Below are 22386 nucleotides of genomic sequence, written 5' to 3'. Positions count from 1 at the left end.
TTTTTCAGCAGGAACGCGGTGGAACGGAGTTCTGGCACCTCTTGAAAATGGTCACATGGCCGGTGGCCCCGCCCCCTGATCTCCAGACAGAGGGGAGTTGAGATTGCCCTCCGCGCCACAGCCCGGAGGGCAATCTGAACTCCCCTCTGTCTGGAGATCAGGGGGCGGGGCCACCGGCCATGTGACCATTTTCGCCAAGGGCGATTTAAGCTTTAAAAAACTCCCCCCTTGTTCCAGCTGACCCAAAGTGACATCATTTTGCAGTCCTGAGTTCCACCACCTCTTTTCCCAGAAAAAAAGCCCTGATTGAAATAATGTTTTATTAGTAACAAAAGAAACTCCCGGTATGGCAAACACCTCTTAGTCGCTCTGTCAGTAAATCAACTTCTGGTCCAAGGATCATGGTCGACAGGCCTAAATGCCAACTGATTAAACTGCAATGCATCTGCAATTATTCCAAGACCAAGAGGCTGGTCGGTAGGTTGCAAAGCTTGAGCCTGGAAAGCCCTTCCATAAGGGACAGCCGGTGTGCTGATTGTCGCGCAATGGAATGGTTGTTCTCTAAAAAGTGGAAATTACAGACCGCTTCCCCACATGTGTAGATGCGGGCTACACCCAGCAAAAAAATACCACCCCTGGCTCCTGCGCAGTTACAAAATCTTAGATGTGCACAAGCAGATCACGTGGCTGTAAAAACTCCATGTCATAAATGTGAATAACCCCTTGAAAGGCCTTGGGGACTGGTTCTTCCAAGGGTTTCCAGAATTAAGTGCGCAGTGATTTTCAAGAGCAACACTTTCTTGACTATTTTGAGAAACATCTGCCCGTTTACCTATAACTGAACAGCATTTTGCATCCAGTTGACCTTCAGTGCAATGCTGACACCTTTCTAAGCCGGTCTCCAAGACGGCAGCCCCCAAGCCCCCTCTTCAGTAGCAGTCTGCTTCGTTCTCTTCCAGAGTTCCCCCTGCAGAGAGGATGTCCTGCAGAAGGGATTGGGGGCTTTTCTCAAGGTGATCACTGCTTCTGCCCAGAGCTTTTTGCAACCCCTCCAGGTCTACTGCCTCTAAAATCAGGAGAACATGCTTTGGATCTTGGGAAATCATTTGGGAGAAATCTCCCACGGGAAGTCTCGAAGCAGAAGGTGCTACCGCCCTCAAGGTCTCCTCCAGCCACTCATTATCTTGCGGTTCTAGCCTCTGTCCTTTTTTCAGGCCACAGCCTGCGCAGATCTTCAACTTTACTTCGGTAAGGATCTCGCAGGCTTTCAGCGCCACTGGCCTGTCACAGTCCCCCAGAGCTCCAAAAAGGAAGCCGAACAAGTTCACTCGGCAGAACGCCTGCAGCACTTCAGGGAGACCAGCAAGCTGGCTGACGGAGGAGACGTTGGCAGCATACGGGCACTCGGCCAGGCCAAAGCAATCGAAGGACTGGGCAGCAAAAGCCCCTGCCAGGTCCAAGCCGCTGATCTTGACTTCCCAGTCCAAGTCTCCCATCACAGCTTGGATCACTTTGGAAACCAACAGTTCAGTGTCAGTCCGGACAGCCGGGCGGCCTTCTCGGAGCCAGTCTATGAAGATGCCAACCACAGCTCTGCGGGGGAAGCCTTCGGAGTCCGATGACAAGATTTCCAGCAAGTGAGCAGCAATGCTGTCCTTCAGAACCATGAAAAAGAAGAGTACAGGATGGCCAGACTGTTCAATGTCTTTACTTATTGATACCTAATCCACAACTACCCTTTCTGTCTCTCTCCATACCAAAACATCAGCATCAATTGAATCTATATATTTTTTTTTAAATCTCCACTCAACCCAGCTGATATTTATAATGCAATCCAATGCAGAGCTATTTCAGTCTAAGCCCGATGGCTTAGACTAGAGTAACTCCGTATAGGACTGATGTCTCTGCATAGGTTTGATTCCAAATTGGGAGGGGTAGCAAACACCCAAGAAGATAGAATTAAAATTCAACAAGACCCGAGTACTGTGGAGAAGTGGGCAGCTGTGAAGAGGATGCAATTCAACAGAGACAAGTGCACAGTATTACATCTGGGCCACAAAAATGGGAAGCACAAATACTGGATGGGGGATACACTTCTGGGCAGTAGTATATGTGAAAGGGATCTTGGGGTAAGAGTGGACTGTAAACTGAATATGAGCAGTCAGTGTGATGCGGTGGCAAAAAAGGCCAATTCAATCCTGGGTTGTATCAAAGGGGCCATAGCATCGAAAACGCAGGAGGTCACTCATAGCCCCTCTCTATACTGCCTTGGTCAGGAGTATTACCTGGAGTATTGTGTGCAGTTCTGGAGGCCTCACTTCAAAAAGGATGTGGACAAAATCGAGAGGGTGCAGAGGAGAGCGACGAGGATGATCAGGGGTCTGGAGACTGAGCCCTATGAGGAAAGGCTGAGGGCCTTGGGAATGTTTAGTTTGGAGAAGAGGAGGTGGAGGGGGGACATGATTGCTCTCTTTAAATATTTGAAAGGCTGTCATTTGGAGGAGGGCAGGGAGCTGTTCCAGTTGGCAGCAGAGGGTAGGACGCGAAGCAATGGGCTAAAACTACATGCACAAAGGTACCGACTGGATATTAGGAAAAACTTTTTCACTGTCAGAGTAGTTCAAAAGTGGAATCAGCTGCCTAGGGAGGTGGTGAGCTCCCCTTCACTGGCAGTTTTCAAGAAGAGGCTGGATGAATATTTGTCAGAGATACTTTAGGCTCATCCTGCATTGGGCAGGGGGCTGGACTAGATGGTCTGTATGACCCCTTCCAACTCTATGATTCTATTATTCCAATGGACTTAGACTGGAGTAACTGTATTTCTCTGAACATGACAGGACTGCAGTGTCAAATCCCTAAATACTTGCGCATTCTGTAAGTCCCAAACAAGAACACAACAGAGAAGGTTCCTTAAAGGATCTGGCTCAGAACGAAAAGCGGCACTGTGCCGGGTCAAACTCCAAAGGTCTGGCATTCCATACCCATTGCTGACCTCGGGATGCTCACAGGCACAGTGTGAAGACCACCGCCCTCTCGTGATTACTGTCTCCAGCATCCAATATTCGGCGGTATGTTACCTCTAAGTAAGAAGGATGACTTATCAAATATCTGGGCTTATCAAATAAATCGGTAGGCCTGGTCTCTGCGAATTTGTCTCATCCTTAAATACTAAACGATAAGGAAACATCCAAGCTGGCCACCTCTTCGCTTTGCAGTAATGATGACTTCTCATCTTACCGATGCACATATGTGAAGAAGCATTTCCTTTGTCCTCCATCTCCTCCTAATCCGTTATGCCAAAATAATTCTAGTACTGGGTAAGCATGAGAATGGAGTGAGCAAAAAACTTGCTGTGGCAGCTGCACATTTTCTGGAATGCCTTATTTGGCCAGAGGGTTTGGGGTGGCAAAACTACAAAAGCACCTTGGGATAAAGCACAATTCCTTTATCCCTTGGGAGGCTCTGCTTTCCTGTACGGTGGGGGGGGGTCTGATCTCCAGACCCCCCCTTTATTGTATTGGCTTTTGGCGAGGGTAGCCCTTTCTTTTCTGCTTCCTGTACGGTGGAGCAGGCAGGAGGTAAAGTTCTCTCGTATGCAAAAATACCATACCTCATTATAATTCCCCTTAATATCAAGGCCAGACATCTTCGAGGCAGTGTTGGCAACCAAGGAAAACTGCCCCAGGGCTTTCACGGCACTGGCTCGCACGTAGCTCTCGGGGTCATCCAGAAGGCCTTTAGCGAGCACCAGCACTTCCGAGGAGGACAGCGCTTGCCAGAACCACTCTTGCTCTGTGGAGATAACAAGGCCATGCCAAAAATCACAGCGGAGAGCCGTCCACTTGAATCCTTTGGAGGCAGGCAGCCTCTCTTTACTGTTAAAGGCGCCTGTTCAGGAAGGATTCCTGCAAGTCAAGTATCAGCTGTGGACAGCTTCTACTGAGCATGCTTTATGGACAAACCCCCGGCCTTCTAACCCCCAAATTCTGTGTACATGCTCAAGCAACCATCCTTGTGGGAATACTAACGTTTACTATGCAGCGGTCAGCAAGATGCCTCTAGAACTTTACATACAAGGCATGACGGGAGAAGATTACCTCTCTGACCTTGATATGTAAAGACAGATGGCCTCTAAACATTTATGTTCCATTTAATTAATTACAGCCGACAGCTGTGGCTTAGAGCTTCCCCCTCCGTGATACATTTGTACTCCGTGCCTAAATCAGCGACTGAGGCTACACTTACCTTTCAAGTGTTTCGTCGCCAGAGTGAAAAATTCCAAGGCAGAGTCCCGGACTTCCCAGCTCGGGCTGCACATGCGTTTCTGCAACATGGGCATGGCATCTGCATAAGATGCGGGAGAAAGCTGGATTAGCCGTGGAAGGGTCACACAAATGTGGTCCCAATTAGTGCTCAGAAGGGAAGCCACAGGGAACCCCCTCCCCCATCTAAGTTGCTTGAAATATTCTAAAGGAAGAACAAGATATTTTATTTACAATATCACAGAATTGGGAGAATTTTTTTAGGGCTCGTTTCAGCCCTATGGGGGCCCTAGAAAGTAATACAGCATCATCTGCATAGAGCAGTACATGAATGTGCCTATTTGCTAATTTGGGAGGGTGCAGTCCAGGGTCATTCAAAAGGTTTACCAAATTGTTGATGTAGAAGATAAACAGAAAGGGGGCTAGAAGGCACCCCTGCCTGACTCCCTTGTGAGTTTGAATGGAGGGCAGTTTGCTTGTGTATGGCCCGAATAAGGAACAGCAGTCGCCTATCAATAGAGGAGGCCTGCAGTTTTTCCCAAAGTCTATTTCTAGAGACTGTGTCAAAAGCTGCTTTTAAATCAACCAATGCCGCGTAAAGCGATGCTTGGCCTCCTGTAGCGTATTTCTCTACAAGGTGTTGCATTACTAGGCAGTGATCTGTTGTTGACCTGCCGGCTCTAAACCCAGCTGGCTCATCAGCAATTATGTCCTCCTGTTCTAGCCAGTCTAAAAATTTCTCCAGCAGATGTTTTGTATACAACTTGCTTACAATGCTTAGTAAGCTGATTGGTCTATAATTGGACGGATCCTCCTTCTTTCCCTTCTTATGGAAGGGGACTGCTATAGCCATTCCCCAATCTTTGGGGAGGTGGCTGGTTTCATCAATATAAGTAAATAGGGAGGCTAGGAAAGTTGCCCACCAGTCCTTATTTGCTTTTAGTAATTCTGGAGATATTCCATCAAGCCCAGGGGCTTTTGCATTCTTTAACTGGCTAATAAAAGCTTTTACCTCTTCAGCATGAACTGGGGGCCATTTGGCCAGATTTTCTAATGTTAGGGCGGGGGTTGAATAGGATCATCATACATTTTTTGGAAAAAAGGAGTCCATTTATCTGGGGGGATACAGGAAGCCAAGGGGGAGGCAGCTATGGAGGCATGGTTTGACACTAGTTTCCAGAACACCACTGAGTTTTTGCTCTTAGCTGCTTCAGTTATATTGGCCCACAGTTTACTGGTATGTTCTTTCTTACAGCGGGCAACCAGTGATTTATATTCCTTTTTTAAAAATGAAAGATGATCTTATTTTTTTACTCTTATATTTATTCATTGTTCTTCCCCTGTATCCAGTCTCAACTGTTTTTAAACTGATTTGCAAATGGTTTTATATGTACTGGTCACAGACTGTAATGATAAACTTGACTTGACTATTTACAATATACAATATACATATAACACCTTTCAACGATAATGGCTCACAAAGCAGTAGACAGTACTAATATCAGTTGCTCTGATAATAATGGAACTCTTTGAAGTTTTTTTTAGCACTGGGGAAGGTACTTTACAAGTGTTATAGATCCAGAGGAGTTAGCCGCATTAGCCTGTAGTTGCAAAATAGTAAAGAGCCCAGTAGCACCTTTAAGAATAACCAACTTTATTGTAGCATAAGCTTTCGAGAACCACAGCTCTCTTTGTCAGATGCAACTTTATTGTAGTATAAGCTTTTGAGAACCACAGCTCTCTTCGTCAGATGCAACTTTATGGTAGCATAAGCTTTTGAGAACCACAGCTCTCTTCGTCAGATGCAACTTTATGGTAGCATAAGCTTTCGAGAACCACAGCTCTCTTCGTCAGATGCAACTTTATGGTAGCATAAGCTTTTGAGAACCACAGCTCTCTTCATCAGATGCAACTTTATGGTAGCATAAGCTTTTGAGAACCACAGCTCTCTTCATCAGATGCTGTGGTTCTCGAAAGCTTATGCTACAAATAAGTTGGTTAGTCTTAAAGGTGCTACTGGACTCTTTACTATTTTCCAAGTGTTGTTATCTTTTTGGCCTGGAAAAATTTCTGAGGCAGAGAGAGCACCTCTTACTCAATTCTTTCATCTGCTCTCCACCAACAAACGAGAGCACATAAAAGATGCTCCATGTCCTGGTGCAATGACGGACGGCCTCCAGACTCACTGCCTTAAAACACAAAGCCTTTCATTGACCTGTGAATCTGTGACCATGAAAAGCATGCTGAAAAGGACACGGACTCAACTGAACCGAATGATGAGCAAATCCAACCATTACTAGTGGCGAAGCTTTGGTCCACACCAGAAATGTTGCATCACTGCTTGCCTGATTTTTTCTTTACCTTGGAGAAATTGTTTGTATCGTAGGAAGCCACTGGTGGAGCCGGATGTTCCAGAGAAGCTCAGACACCATTTCAAGGTTGCTTGAAATGCTTTCTTCAGAACCTGAAAAAGGCACAAAACAGAATTTTAGAAGTTTGTGAAGAAAGCAACTCTTAAGTCCGTTAACAGGGAGAACGGTGCCTGGAGAAATCCATTGATTGATTTATTCATTCCATATTTAGGCATGTCTTATGCTGTTTTTCTCCACATTAGGGAGCAGCCTGTGGTTCAATGGTAGAGCGTCTGCTTGGCATGCCGAAGGCCGCAGGTTCAATCCCCAGCATCTCCAGTTAAAGGACCTGGCATTAGCTGATGTGAAAGATCTTTGCCTGAGACCCTGGAGAGCTGCTGCCAGTCTGAGCAGACAACATTGACTTTGATGACCAAGAGTCTGGTTCAGCATAAGGCAGCTTCATGTGTGTTCATGTGACTACAGGGGGGGGGGAACACAATTTAAATAAACAGAGCAAAAAGCACCAATGAAGCTGAAGTTCAAAACATACAATGGAGATGATAGTAAAGAGTCCAGTAGCAGCTTTAGCTTTCGAGAATCTCAGCTCTCCTTGTCAGATGCATCATCAGCTTTCGAGAACTACAGCTCTCTTTGTCAGATGCATTGTCAGATGCATCTGACAAAGAGAGCTGTGGTTCTAGAAAGCTAACAATGCATCTGATGAAGAGAACTGTGATTCTAGAAAGCTGACAATGCATCTGATGAAGAGAGCTGTGGTTCTCAAAAGCTGATGATGTATCTGATGAAGAGAGCTGTGTTACAAAGGCTTATGCTACAGTAAGTTTGGTTAGTCTTTAAGGTGCTACTGGACTCTTTACTATTTTGTTACTACAGACTAATACGGCTAACTCCTCTGGATCAATGAAGATGATAAAAACCATAATAGATTGCTTCCTGCTTCCACAGGTCCAGCTTAGTCAAGGCCACAGGTTATGAGCCATTAACCAAGAGCCCTTTGGTGCTTTGAGCTGAGCTAAAAGGCTTGCACTTCTTCTTATTTTATTTCTTTCTCACTGAGACTCAAGGCAGATTACACATTGTGAGAGTAGTACAGTCAGTATCAAGGACAATTTCACAAACAATGCCGTAAGGTAAATAAATGCAAATTTACTAAGACATAACATTAGCAAGAATCCAATACAGAGTTGAAGAAATGCTGAAGCAGAACATAAGCAATTCTAGGGCTGACATAGGAGCACATATTTAAAGCAACAGATAGTATATAAGGCAACATAGTGGTAAAGTCTATAGGTGAAGTCAATGGTCCCTAACTCATTAGTGGAGCACCTGAGACTCCCTCCCTACAATACAAATACCTTTTTGAATAATTCAGTTTTGCATCGTTTGTGGAAAGCTAGGAGAGTGGGGGATCTCCTGACCTCCTCAGGCAGGCCGTTCCACAGGGTAGGGGCCATCACAGAGAAAGCCTGTGTGTGGGCTGCTGTTGAAGATAGAAGCTCATCCTGCTCTTCACTAGCTGTTAGGGATATTCCCAAGAATCCCTCTGCCTGTTGCTGGAACGCAGGCAGCCCTAGGAGAAAACGGGGCTTGCTGACAACAGCCAGCTACATGAAGGAAACTGTCATGTGTTCCCTTAGGATTCATGTTAAGAACTGTTTAGTTGGTACTCCCTGCTTACGGTAGGGCTGGTGTCTGGACTTTGCAGGTAGACAAGAAGGATGTCAAATATCTCTTCCACGGCTACATTGCAATCTGCAGAGGGGGAAGCACACCCGGGAGACACGCTTCAGAATGGATTGTATCATGAACAAACAGAACCCCCAGACCAACTGTTCCGTCGCAGATGCTACAAGAGATGCCTTTTGATAGCAAAGAGGGGATGGGTATGAAGGACAGCCGTCTAAAATTCTAGCTGTCCAACCACAACTTAATTTTGCAGCCAGGAAATGCAGATTCTGCAATGGGAGATCTCAGGGGGGAGACTGCATTTTTGCAAGAACAATGTTCTTTATTTATTTACTGACTATAGAATAAAGTCCCCCTTTCTCACTGAGTCTAAAGGCAGATAATGTAGTGTAACTCAATGGGATCAATACAGGATTTCAGCCATCTGGAACAAGGCATTTGACTTCTCAGAAAATGCGATCTTCTCTAAAGTAAAGCATTGGCTTGAGGGACTACGCTGAACCACACGAGACAAATGACATGTGAAGAGCACGTGTTGGGTCCCATAAGCTTCCTGGGAGGGGTAGTCCTACCTCCCCCTCCAAGCTCCTGGAGGAAAACCAAGCCAAGTGGATTTTCTTACAAAAACAGCCGCTCAACTGGAGGGATTCTCCCTTTCAAAAATCCACTCGGCTTGGTTTTCCTTCAGGAGCTCAGAGACAGGGTGGGGGGATGTAACAGGAAGCAGGAAAAAAGCCAAAAGAGAGAAAGAGAAAATCCATGCTGTGATTCCCTGCCGGGAGAAGAATAGGAGGGACTGGGTTTCTCTCTCACTTGCAAACCACCTTGGCTTGTTATGTTGTTCCCCCGTCCCAAGCTCCCAGAGGATTTTTGAAAGAGAGAAAGAGAGAGAGAGAGAGAGAGAGAGAGACAGAGTGTGTGTGTGTGTGTGTGTGTGTGTGTGTGTGTGTGTGAGAGAGAGAGAGAGAGAGAGAGAGAGAGAGAAAGTCCCTCCAGTTGTGATTCTCCCTGGCTGAGAATCACATCAAGTGGCAGGTTCCCCCCCCCAAGACTACATTTCCCAGGGATCTTTGCAGGACCCAACGCACACCAGTGCACCTCTTGTAACCTAAGGTCTCAGCTGTATGCAACAAACATTTGTTTCTTCAATCAGCAGAGCTCCATGTACCATTGAAAGAATTCTAAAATGGCAACAGAATATGAAAACTGGGGAGGAAGGAAAAACTACTCACTTGCCCATCGAGAGAGGGCTCCAAGGAGATGAAGCGCTGCCCGCTGAACTCGGAAGCAGCCAATGAGGAGCCTGCTGATGGTCGCTCCCAGGGAGGAGACTGGCACAGTGAGGCCTGCACAGAGCTGTAGCACAGCCACGACAGAGTGCAGCAAAGGATTGTGGGGGAAATCCATGGGCAGGCAGGCCTGGTGGGGAAAGCAAATTTGTATCACTCCCAGAAAAGTTGTTAAGTGTGTATTTTGGAATGGGATTGTGTGCGTTCCATGAGAAGAATTTCGGACCAAGTATTTGGAATGCTGCATTCCGCAACTACAGTTTCTTTGCGGATTTTGTTATTTTTTTTAATGTTCTGCCATCATCTCAGTTGTCAAGGGAACGGAGTTTTGTTAGCATTAACTAAGCAAATGAACCCATAGGTCCTGAGTTCTAATTGAACCTCTGCCCTTAGTGGCCTCAGGCGAGCTGCTCTCTTAGCCTTGGCCCCTCACTTAGTAATTAGCTTCCCTGGGTAAACTTTGCCAGAAAGACAGTATAGAAAGAATACAAATAAATAAATTGGCAATATGTGGATAGTTGGCATACCTTGCAGGGCTGTTTGAACAATTAAAACAAGTTCATGTATACGAAGCACTTTGAAAGTGCTGTATAAATGCGGATTGTTTGGGACCAGAACTCTCTGATAGCATCAGGCTCTGACCCAGGGTCATCTGGGGTCACAACCCCTCAAATTCTCTGGGCCAGGAAGCTGAGGTGGATTTCCACCAAGCTGTCTCTGCAGTGGAAAATGAGTTGATGGTCTCTGAAGCCATAAGAGGTGCAGATTAAGCATCTCAGGGTCTGAGCCGTGCCACCCAAGGCAGTTCATTCTCTGAGGTCCCTAGCAGAGAAGGCCAAGCCGCTCTTCATTTATTTTAGCTCATTTATACGCCACCTTTCTCCCCCATGGGGATCCAAAGCGGCTGACATTGTTCTCTCCTCCATCACAGCAACACTGTAAGGTAGTCAGTGTCCAAGGCAGAGCAGGGATTCGAACTTGGGTCTCCCGGATCTTAGACTGACATTCTAAGCACCACACCATTCTGGCGGTCCTGATTTATCCAGAACGATGCTTTACACAAATCCCTTCAACGGTGCCCCAGTGTGAGCCTTCCCGAAGAGCCCCGCTCCTTTAGATTCTCTGGAATGACACTTGATGGGTGGCTCTCTAGGAATGAGGAGCTCACCTTTTACACCTCCTTGGCAATATAAACCCTGACCTCTGTTGGACTGGTCTCTGCCTTCCCTGGGAGCTCTCCCTGGTACTGAAGCAGCTCCAGAACCTGCTACTTAGAGCCAAACTACAAGTGACGCCTGACACAGGTTGGACACTTGTCTGCTTCCCTCAAGTTTTGATGGGAAATGTAGGCAGCTTGGCGGAATGTTGGACAAGTGACAGTTGAAAAGTCCATTGGACAGCAGTCGGAGAGCCAAGCTGCAAGACCAGAATGCCTACATTTCCCATCAAAACTTGAGGGAAGCTGACAAGTGTCCAACCTGTGTCAGGCGTCACTTGTAGCTTAGCTCTGAGTAATTCCAGCAGCAGGTCAGTCGAGTACCCAGGCAATCTCCCTTGGCATCCAGCAGGCGTACAGCCTGGCGAGAACAAATTATGTCCTCGTTGCCTTCAGAACGTATTGTTCTCCCAAATAAACTGAAGCAGCAAAACAAGTTATGTGCAACAGACGGATCTGAGCCTTTGGGGAATCAATGTTTGCATAAATGTAAAGTCGTGTATGGATCGAGAGTATCTGCTTATCAGCATACAATGTGCAAATTGTGCATTCTGAGCCACTTTAGGCTGAATTATGCACTGTGCATCATGCTCAAAATTCAGCCTACCTTAGCTTGGATTTTTTTAAAAAACATAGAAACAGATATATGCAATAAATGAGCTTCTACATGCTACACGAGGCAACAGAAAACTTTCCCAGCACAGCTATCGTCTTCCTCTATACCTTACCAGGTGCTGGATCTCCTCGAGATGAACCAGTGTCTGGCACAGGAGACTGACACATGAAGACCTAGAGGAGAGAACGGATTCCACAGAGGCGACTCCATCAAGAGGCCCACCCAGGAAACCTAGAGAGGGGGAGAAAAAGGACGTTGCCAGTGTAAAATTTAAGTGATTTAAATGTAGAATTTGCTTCTTCTGGGAGGGGGAGGAGCTGCTCCCAAATTGGAGACATTCCTGGTGTTTAGATTTGGACCCAGACTAAATCCGGTGCCAGGTGTCCGGAGGTCAAGGAGAGAAATCCCCAGGGAAGGCTTGTTTGGAACAGACAATGAGCTGTGAGGCCACACCCCAAGTCTGCATCATACCTGAGAGCTCCAAGGAATGAGAGACGGCTCTCATGACGCAGGCCAATGGCTGGAGCAGAATATGCAGACCTCGAGTCTTAATTTCCTGGGGGCTGAAGAGGAGAAAGGAAGCATGATAAATCTCTTGCACGTTTCCAAGAACAGAAAATCTCCCCAACAAGCGGTGTGTTTTCTTGGGCTGACTCGTCCAGACTGCACAGTTACTTTTACGCCCAGTTACTTTTATCTATCAGCTGCCACAGAATGAAAGGCAGCATGCATCCGTTTTCCAAGCAGCCTGGCCACACCATGACCAGGCCCTGACCACGCCCCGTCCTGCTCAGCTTCGGCAAGGTCGGTACATCGCATGCCCAGAACTGGCATGGGGAAGGGCAGGGGCTCAGTGGCAAAGTGCATGCAGATGGCCTCAAGTTTGGTCCCTGGGATTTCCAGGTAAAAGGATCAGGTAGCAGGACGTGTGAAGGACCTCTAGCTGAGACACTTGCGAGGTGCTGCCACTCAGAGCAGACCATTCTGGCCTTGACAAATCAGTACGAGGCACCTTTGTGTGGACAGCACAAATCGAGCTATGGACTAAGAAGTTCAAATTGTTCCAATCCACTTCTCCGTCCTGCACAACGTGGCATTTGACGTGGCACCCTCTCTTGTTCAGTCTCACCCACCACCGCACCCAGAAATATGGGGATAATAACGGACCGGTCTGAAAACCAATGAAGTTTGTTCCTACCATTCCTCGAGCTTCAGAAGCCCCCGTGCCAGGAGACCAGCGTGAGTCGGGTTGAAGCATTTCAGAGCAAGTGTGACCGACTTCCAGAGGCTGCATGCACCACAGCTAAACACAGGAGACCTATGGGAAAGGGGAGGAGAAGAAAAAGAATAGGTCAAGTGCATGTGCATGCTTGCAGAAAAAAGCACAGCTATGGAGTCTGTTCAGCAAGGCTCCTTCATGCATAGTGGTTAAGTGGTTCTGCTGCAAATCAGCACTCTACTGGTTCGAATCCCACCACTGCCATGAGCTCAGCAGGTGGCCTTGGGGAAGCCACTCCTCTCAGCCCAGCTCCCCGGCTGTATTGTGGGGATAATAACAGCACTCACTTGTTCACTGCTCCAGGCGAGGCACTAATCTGTCTAGAAGAGCGGTATATAAGCGCAGTCATTATTATTCCCCCATTGCTGCTGCTTATATATAATCTTTCTGAAGACGGCTCAGCAATATTAGTTGTCTCAAAACCCAGCAGCCGGCTTTCCAGAAGACAACACAACCTCCCCCACCGTCAGTTCTAAGATGGGCTCCCCAATAGTTCCAAGTCATAGTGCTGCATTCTGACTGTGGTCTAGATTACCGAAAGAACCACCACCTCCCTTGTTTAGCTTTCCTAAATCGCCCCACCCCCCAGCAGCACCTTGCTCTAAATCCTCCTGTTTGAGGAACAAGGCCTTTTGGGTGTTGGCACCCTCATTATGGAACGCTTTCTCTAGAAAACGTTGTACGTGTGCGTGTGCGTTCCCGGTCTAGGCCTGGTCCCTGAGAAAAGCATGAACAGGCCTCTTAATTAGCTGCACCTGCCGCCTGTTGTTCTCAAGGGAAGATGTCCTTGGGCAGCAGCGAGTATCAGCTCCAGCCACCTTCCCCGGTTTCTCATGCTAGCAACGCTGTTACCTAAGTGTGCCCTGATTGGCTGACAGCTCTTGAAAAGGTGGCTCCTCACCGCACTGTGGATCCCCACTCTCTACTGAGAGCCATTCGACCAGCATGCGAGAGAGGCTCTTTGCTCCATGCCAGATACCGTGATGAGCAGAGTAGCCTGGCATGGTTTGCACTTTCCTTTCTGTTTGAGAGCAGGAGCAACTCCTGGAAGCCACTTCACAGAGGCGAGTTAGCAAGCATTTTAAGGTCTAGTCACTTAGTTGTAGTTAGCACAGAGAAGCTGTTGTCATTTTCAATGCCTGTTGCTCTGTGCTTCAATAGAGTGGTTCCTGCCCTGCATACACTCTTCCTAATCTGAACTGTGTGTGTAGCACAGATGAAAGTTCAGTTGTATTTGTTCTGGAGGGTTTGGGGAGGTTTTTTGGGGATATGAGCTGCTGCGTTGATGTTTTTAGATTGTTGTTTGACATCAGTATTGTTATGGCCCAGTCTGAGAGTGAGGTCTCCTCTGGAGGAGAGGAGCCTTGTGTAGCCAGCCAGGATTCCTCAGGAGAAGAGGAGCCCTGTGTAGCCAGCCCTAGCCCTGACTCAGCAGAAGCCAGCAATCAGGAGCAGCAGCTGCTGGCTGATCAAAGCCTACAGCCAGCAGCTGAGACACCAGCACCCTCTAGCCCCAATACCACAGGGGAAGCTCAGCCAGGGACTTCCACAGAGGAGGCTCAGTCAGGGACTGCCAGCACCACAGGGGAAGCCCAGCCAGGGGCTTCCACCCCGCCAGGTTCACCTACGCCTAGAGAGCGCCGCAGACAGCGCCAGAGACTGGAACTGCAGGAGAGACAGCGCAGTGCTCGTCTCCTGAGCCAACACCAGCTGCTGGAGAGCGACAATGAGTAGCATCAGGATGGAGCCCCAGCAGCTGGCTGAAAACCACACCTGGCTATAAAAGCCAGTCAGGAGCGACTGCCAGGCATGGAAGCATTGTGTCTACTGCCTGTAACTGCTCCGTGTTCTGTGAACCTTGCCTGTGCCTGCTTTAGGACCTGACCCCACCGGTGACTGACCTCGGACTGTGCCTGACCTCGCTCTTGGACTCTGGACTCACTCCTGGCATTATCTTGTGCTCTGACCACCGGTTTGACTTGGCTTTCGCTCTTGGAACTCCCTTTTGACTTCGGCCTTAAGGTTTGGACTGGAACCACCTTGCTTGGGCAAGTATTTTATTAAGCTTTTATTGCATTATATGTTGTGAACTGTTCTGAGGATCATACAGGACCCTGTGTTGAATCGGCCATTTTTAAAAAGTGCACATATTTCTGTGCACACACGTCTCTATGGTCATGTTGCTGTACAATACTGCATCAAGCAAGGGCTAGGCCCATGAAATGCTCTGAAACTTTGTGGGGGTCTATTAGGGGCATCACAGTTCAGCAGAGGCCTAGATTGTACTGGATCAACATCTGTTTGGTTTGGAAGTTTTCGGCAGGCATTTCCTGCAGGTAGCCTAAGCTTGCTTCACTGACATGTACTCTGAAGCTTGCAACCCAATGAATCTTGCAAAAGGCCACTCCCCACCCGGTCTGGATGCTGTCCCACTATCTTCACCCCCAAAGGAACTAACGCTGGCTGACGAAATCGTCGGAGACTGACCCACCACACACCTCGCCATACTAAGAAGCAGGTCCACCAGCGAGTGTCCCACGTGGGCCGACTCCTCTTTCAGAAGGGACTCAATCGTTTCCGCAATCCGTGACCAGAGGACTTCAGTCCACGCCTCCTGGGTCTGCTCAAAGAGCGTTGTCAGCAACTTCACGGACTGGTTAGTACGGGAGGTGGAGTGCGAGCGAAGAGACTCCTCAAGGTGAAACACAATCCTTCGCGCACACACCGGCCACTCGCAGTCCTCTGTGCCGAGAGGACGAGAACGTGCCGACGGAATGGAGAAGACAAGTACGCGCGCAAGAAGACGATTGGCCACTGAGGCCACGAATAAGCTGCGGTCTTCCTGCAGGGTGAAGATCGTATCTATGGCACCTGGATGGGGGGAAATGACAAGCATGCAGGCAATTGTGGGGTAAGAGCAGGGGTCATTGCGTAGAAGAGCTGGAGGAACTAACCAGCTTAACTCATTAGCATAGCTCATTAGCATATGCCACGCCCCTTGCCACTGCCGGAAGTGTGTCATCAGCATAACTGATTTGCATGTGCCACACCCCCTGACATCCCCTATCCTGGCTGTTTTGGACCCAATCCTGGCCATTCAGGGCCGAAATTGGGCACAAAATGACAAAAAGGGGCTGAAAGTGGCCGAAAAGGGGCCCAAAATGGTCAGGATTGGGCCGCTACTGAGTGGGAGAGTAATCCACCACCCGTCAGAGGCCCGATCCAGGCCGTTTCAGCCCCAATCCAGGCTGAAACGGGCCCCAAATGGCCAAGTCAGGTGGGCAGGGCCACCTGACATGTGACCTCTTTGAGGAACTGCCAGAACTGCGTTCCTGCGCGTTCTCCCTCAAAATGAGCCCTGGGTAAGAGACTGAACTGTAATCCAGGAGGACACAGGTTCATATGAATGAGTGAATGAATGAATGATCTACTTCATTTATATTCTGTGTTTCTCCCCAATGGGGAACAAAAGCGGTTTACATCATTCTGCTCTCCTCCATTTTATCCTCAGAACAACCCTACGAGGGAGGTTAGGCAGACAGTGTGTGACAGGCCCAAGGTCACCCAACAAGCTCCCACTGCAGAGTGGGGGTTTCAGCCTGGGTCTCCCAGATCCTAGCCAGGCAGTCAAACCACTGAGTCTCTCTACATGAGACCTCTTACACGAGGAAGTTCAAGCGTAGGAAGACACAATGTTAGCCGGGAAGCGTAGTTTAAAAAGACAGAATTTCACCTCTCTATAGGAGAGTAGTTTAAAAACACAGCTGGCACAGATTGCTCCTCAGAGGGTTTGTTAGTCATCTTCGCCTCCACAAAGGGAAGATAAAATTGACAGAGCCTTCCTGGAGGCAAAGATGAAATTAACAAACCCTCTGAGGACCAATCTCTGGCAGCTCTGTCTTTTCAAACTACGCTTCCTGGCTAACCCAGAGTCTCCCTACGCTTGAGTGTCCTCGTGTAAGAGATCTCATGTAGAGAGACTCCATGTGTTTATTCATTCATGCGAATCAGAGTTTTTGTGGATACACACATCTCCATACATTCATAGGGAGCAGCCTTCAGAATTAGATCACTGCTCCATATAACTGTATATTGTCTGCTCAGATCAACAGCAAACGGGCTGGGGTCTTGGGCAGAGGAGGGTCTTTAACTGGAGATACCTGGGAATTTCATCAAGCACAATACGCGCTCTCCCACGCCTCCGTAACATATAATTTCTAAACTCACTGTCTGGGCTTCTAAGCGAGCCCCTCCCTCTCAGCATTGCGCTCCCCCTTTCCACACAATATGGGGATATATGACTGGGCCTATCTTAAGGAGGTGATGGGGGAAATCCCTTTGAAAAAAAATTTAAGTCTGCATCCACATTGATCCATTGCAAAATGGAATTTTTTTTTAAGACCGACCAAAATAACCCATCCCAGGAGACAAGGCTTTGGCTTCTCCAGAACACTTAAAGTGAATGTTCAAAAAACAAAATGTGAGGGAATGAAAAAAGGCACATTCCAAGCCACGATCCGAAGGCCTCTTCATCATCATGCTGTGCAGGCATTTCATTTTATAGTCTGTTTTTAGCCTGAGAAATGTTTTCAAGCCCCTTTAAAGCTGCTCTGCATTTTATGCTCTGGCCATCTTTTCGAATATTCGGTTTTAATACATTTTGTGATGTTTTATTATGTTTCACATTGTAAGCCGCCTTGGTCAGGTTCCTTGTTCAGGTCACACAGAATTTTTTCCCAAATAAATCATAGACAGAATATTCTTCAAACGATGACAATTTGTGAAGTTTTTTTTAAAAAAAAAACACATGGATGCTGGCAAGGTGCTACAGCAGAGGGCAAGAAACAAGGCTAAAGATTGTCTTCTATCATCAAGTGGTAGGTTTTGGTTTTTGGTTAAACTGTTGATTGTTTGAAACTTCACTACCAAGTTTCCTGTTAGAGGTTTGGGGAACGTGCCTATTTCAGTGGGCGATTATTCAAACTTCTTTTCACTCCCCAGGGGGAAAAGGGATGAAATTATTTTAAACAAGTGTTCTGAAAACAAGCGATCCAACACGCATCAGGGAAATGCTGTCATACCCTCCCCCCCCTCCAAGTATCACCCAGCCAACCATCTCCTTCGGTTGCTGCCACGGTCCAGTCCTCAGCTCTGGGGCACTCCCCCCCCCCTCCTTGGCAAACATTTGTGCCTCTGGCACTCTCATTTAACAGGTGGCAGCCACAGCAGTGTTTCAGCAAAAGAAAGGCACCACTCAACCATACTCACCAGAGCTGCATAAGAACTGGAAGGCGCTGGGGTGTTGCAGCATGCTGTAAGCGCCCTGAACCCAGCCGCTGCGCACAGATGTGTCTTCCCACAGTGCGCTGCTGAGAGGTCCAGCTTCTCCAAAGGCACTGTGCACCACATCCCCCTGCTGCCCTCGAGGACAGAAAAGACATCCGCATTGCTTGTTGAGAGTCGCTTTGTCTGCCTCTCCTTCACTAAGACTCTCTGCTCCTCTGAAAAGGAGCTCACAACTTTGTTTTTGACAGCAGCCTTTTGGGGCAGGCATCTGTTCTTTCTTTGCAAACAGTGAAATCCTGGACAGAGTCACTCCAGTCCAAGTCTGTTGATTTCAATGGGCTTAGACCTGTGTAACTCTGTGCAGGATTACAGTGCGAGAGTCTTTCTCCATTGCATAAACCTGTCTAGCCAGGGCTGCCCCAGAAGCCATCGGGCTACAAAAGGGATGAAGACGTTAACCGTATTAAATAATGAACCAATGCTTTGCGGGTGGAGAAGGGGCTCGTGTAGGAACTTAGCCTCCCATAGTGTTGGCCAGGTCTCTTCCTTGAATTTTTTAGCTTTGGGTTTATAGAGATAAACAGGCAGGCAGGTTTTACCCAATCGCTCAGAAAAACGGACATTTAAGCTGCCGTAGTTATAGGATTTAAGGGGTAGATTTTGGGGTATCATCAAAGGGCAGAAAATTATTTAATTTATTTTTATATTTTCACTTCTGGGACAGAGGACTGCCACTTGATTCTCTGGCCTGGATGCCAAAATATCTTGTGCTACCTTTACAAAATTAACTTTGAGGTGTCTGATAAAACATTTCGCACTTTTATCATTATTTCCTAGCTTTCCATTCATAATTTGCATTTCTGGTAAATTCCAAGGCCCCACCACTGCTAAAAGTCAGGGTCTAAGTCTGCCCATCCTAATACCAGGATAATTAAAATGAACAAACTTTGGGGGTGAAGAATTCCTTCTCAGCCCATCCTAGACTGTCTCCAGAACTACACATGTTCCTGTGATTTTTTAAATTAAAAAATCCTTGGGCCAACATAATGCAAATTTTGGGCCAAGAGAAGTTGCATTCTGCCTCCTTACAAAATATACACATTAAGATAATGTGCATTTTTGGTATGGCATAACTGGAACTGTCTAAGATCCGGCAAAGTAAAGACCACCCACTCCAGGACCACTGGAGATTTTGCTCAGTCCACAGCTGCAGTATCACAGATTCTCTTGCTTATCTTGTGATTCTTAAGGTCTTGACACTTGGGCTTTGAGCTTGTCAACCTACTGAATCTGTATGTGGTACCAATTGTGCGGGGGAAGAATTGAAGCAACATTCAACCCAACACAGTCTTGGCATGCGGTCATACTCAAGCATCTAACAAGAAACATGAACTTTACCGTCTACAGTTTTCTCCAGTATTGTGCAAACATGTAACTGTACTCACACAGACAGTGGGGTCACTTTGACAGAACCCCCCCAGGACAGTAATATGAGTTTCTACCACCCAGAAAACCTGGTTCACCTGTAAGTGTTGGTAACAGCTTTCTGAGGCAGCGAATAACCCCGTAAGTCTTAGGACAAAGGAAAGGATTATGGGATTTGGCTCCTCCTGTCTCAGCACAGTCAAGATCAGCTCCACCAAGCACGGATGTTCCTCTAAGAGCAGCAAGCTAGAGCCTGGAGGGAGCAAAAGAACCAGAACATGTCTGTCTCTCTCTGCACAAGACTTCTGACATGTGTTCTTCATGTGTCAGGAGTTGCCAGGAAGTGTAGTTTTAAATGACAGAGTCGGCGGAGATCGCTCTGGAGAGGATGGATTCTCTCACAGCCCTTCACCACTTTCACCATGCCAGACTGTCTCCCACTCTGGAGCCATTGCCTTGCCCCCCTCACTGCTTAAAACTTTGAATTAACCGAGCCTCGGTTAATACAGAAATTTAATAAAGAGTCTAGTAGCACCTTTAAGACTAACCAACTTTATTGTAGCATAAGCTTTCAAAAACCACAGCTCTCTTTGTCAGATGCATTGTCAGCTTTCGAGAACCAAAACTGTCTTCGTCAGATGCATTGTCAGCTTTCGAGAACCACAGCTCTCTTCGTCATCTGACAAAGAGAGCTGTGGTTCTCGAAAGCTTATGCTACAATAAAGTTGGTTAGTCTTAAAGGTGCTACTGGACTTTTTACTATTTTGTGACTACAGACTAACTCAACTAACTCCTCTGGATCTACAGAAATTTAAACTGTAAACACAGGTAGCTGTGTTGGTCCAAAGCAAAATGTGAAAACAAAAGCTACCTAAACATCTTTACTCAGGACCAAACCAAATTATCCAAGACAGTGTACAAACTTTAATGTCTAGGTATCTGATCCGCTGCTCGTGTTTATATTTTCAACAGGATGCTTCCCTATTTGGCTACTTCCTCCCAGAAAGACAAAAGGTGGAATGTGGGATTAGCACCATTTCAAGTCTGCATACTTGATTGGCAATTCACACAGAAATGTTTACAAGATAAGGCCTTCAGATTATGGCCTGAGCTATTCCTTGCACCCCTTAAAAAATATCCAGCCTGCTGAAGAGTTCTCCAGAATGCCAGAACTTGCACATTGTATTCTGCACTTTTGTTAGTCTGAATTAAAAAGTATTATGTGGCTTTGTCTTTAAAATGTAACCACTAGGTAGAGTGTAGTTTTACAGTGAGGAATAAAGGGGGGGGGTGTGCGTGAGAGAGAGAGAGAGAGAGAGAGAACTTACCAGTGTTGGTCAAAGCTTTAAACCAGTCGAGCAACTTTTCTAGACAGGTATCATCGGAAACCAGGTGCCGTGGGTCTGCTAGAACAGTACAGACGGAAGGCAAAAGCTCAGCACACTTTAAGTCCATGGTGTGTTTGCCTTTCTCACCACAAAGAATCTGCAAGGAAGGGGAAACGAATTTCCTTAGCAAAAGATAATGAAAGTGGACCCCTAAAGATTGCATTTAAGTCTTAACAGCCCGGTTCCCATACGTAATTGCTCAGGAGCACGCACCATTGAGTTCACTGGGGTTTTCTTCCAAGTTCTAACACTGGTAGAAGATGATGTACAAAAGCTGTAATCCCAAGAACACTTTCCTGGGAGTGAGCCCAATGGACAAAATGTGACTTGCTTCCAAGTAGATCTGAATCTACTTCTGACAAAGAGAGCTGTGGTTCTCAAAAGCTTATGCTACAATAAAGTTGCATCTGACAAAGAGAGCTGTGGCTCTCGAAAGCTTATACTACAATAAAGTTGGTTAGTCTTAAAGATGCTACTGGACTCTTTTCGATTTTGCTACTACAGGCTAACACAGCTAACCCCTCTAGATCAAGTAGACCTGCTGAGGATTGCACTGAAAGTGCAGTAGCATCCTGCACGTGGCCACTCGTTGCATCTTTTGGAAAGGCCCCATTCATCTCAATGGGGCTGCGTTCTAAATCAAAATCCTAAGGCTGCAGTCCTGCCGGTGTTCAACTCGTAAGGGAGTCCCCTTGATCGAAGCGAGACTCTGAGCACACCCTCCTACGCAGAACATACACCCTTGGAAACCCATTGAAGTCAATGGGCTTAGAAGGGTGTAACTCCGTTTAGGAGTGCATCGCCAGGCTCCAATCCTGTGCACACTTACCTAGAAGTAAATTCTTTTGAACCCGATGAGTTTTACTTATAAGTAGACCTGCTTGGGATTGCTTTGTTACATCCCACGTAAACGCGCTTTCGGATCCAGGCGCAGCCCTTCTCTCGTCCGAGTCACAACATTGCTTGAACCTGCAGGGCTCCGTTCCGAAGGGGTTGCCGGGCATGCTCAGTGCGGCTTTGAGCCGTGAGCATGCTCAGCAGCTGCCCCTGAAGCCTTCCGACCTTTCTTTCCCCTCACTTGCCAGGAGGTCCCCTTTATGAATCCGATCGGGAATCATTAGTTTGCTTTAGGGAAAGGCGGGGTGGATTGTGCAGAGCGAGTCTGTGGTGGACATTCGCCTGCCAGTATAGTTGCCAACCTCCAGGTGGTGGCTGGCGATCTCCCGAAATTATAGGTGATCTCTAGGCAACAGAGATCAGTTCCCTTGGAGGGTGGACACTATGGAATTAGACCCTACTGAGGCCCCTCCCTTCCCCAAACCCCACCCTCTTCAGACTACACCCCCAAATCTCCAGGAATTTCCCAACATGGAGCTGGCACCGTGGGGTGTGCGTGTGTTAGTATTTCTTTTGCAGAAGATCTAGAAGTATCCACATCAGTTCTTCTCTATCTGTACCCAAAGGATTTATTTATTTACGTCATTTATAGTCTGCCTTTCTCACTGAGGCTCAAGGCGGATTACACAGTATGAGGTTAATACAATCAGTATCAAGTAAGTACATT

At 47.2% G+C, this 22386-nt stretch overlaps 1 protein-coding gene across 1 annotated transcript; it reads right to left on the bottom strand.

Annotated features, from left to right (window-relative positions):
* Positions 1-206: 206 nt before the first annotated feature.
* BRAT1 (BRCA1 associated ATM activator 1) lies at positions 207-21760 on the bottom strand. Its single transcript, XM_054993651.1, has 14 exons — positions 21652-21760; positions 20763-20919; positions 19533-19687; positions 17992-18139; positions 15222-15594; positions 12643-12762; positions 11916-12007; positions 11557-11675; positions 9556-9742; positions 8316-8389; positions 6624-6726; positions 4246-4344; positions 3611-3792; positions 207-1655 (listed from the first exon to the last, which is right to left on the bottom strand). Exons 2-14 carry the CDS (start codon positions 20887-20889, stop codon positions 930-932), a joined length of 2505 nt encoding a protein of 834 aa, XP_054849626.1. The 5' UTR covers positions 20890-20919; positions 21652-21760; the 3' UTR covers positions 207-929.
* Positions 21761-22386: the final 626 nt, after the last annotated feature.

Source organism: Eublepharis macularius, chromosome 12 (genome assembly GCF_028583425.1).
Source record: "Eublepharis macularius isolate TG4126 chromosome 12, MPM_Emac_v1.0, whole genome shotgun sequence".
Lineage (NCBI taxonomy): Eukaryota > Metazoa > Chordata > Lepidosauria > Squamata > Eublepharidae > Eublepharis > Eublepharis macularius.
Note: the sequence above shows the minus strand (reverse complement) of the source record. Positions and strands in the feature narration are given on the sequence as shown.

Coding starts and splice junctions, on each gene's coding strand:
- BRAT1 (XM_054993651.1), bottom strand. CDS start 20,889: ATGGACTTAAAGTGTGCTGAGCTTTTGCCTTCCGTCTGTACTGTTCTA. Junction 15,595..17,991: donor CCAGTTCTTATGCAGCTCTG/GTGAGTATGGTT, acceptor CCCCCCATCCAG/GTGCCATAGATACGATCTTC. Junction 9,743..11,556: donor TCGAGGAGATCCAGCACCTG/GTAAGGTATAGA, acceptor TTTCCCCACCAG/GCCTGCCTGCCCATGGATTT.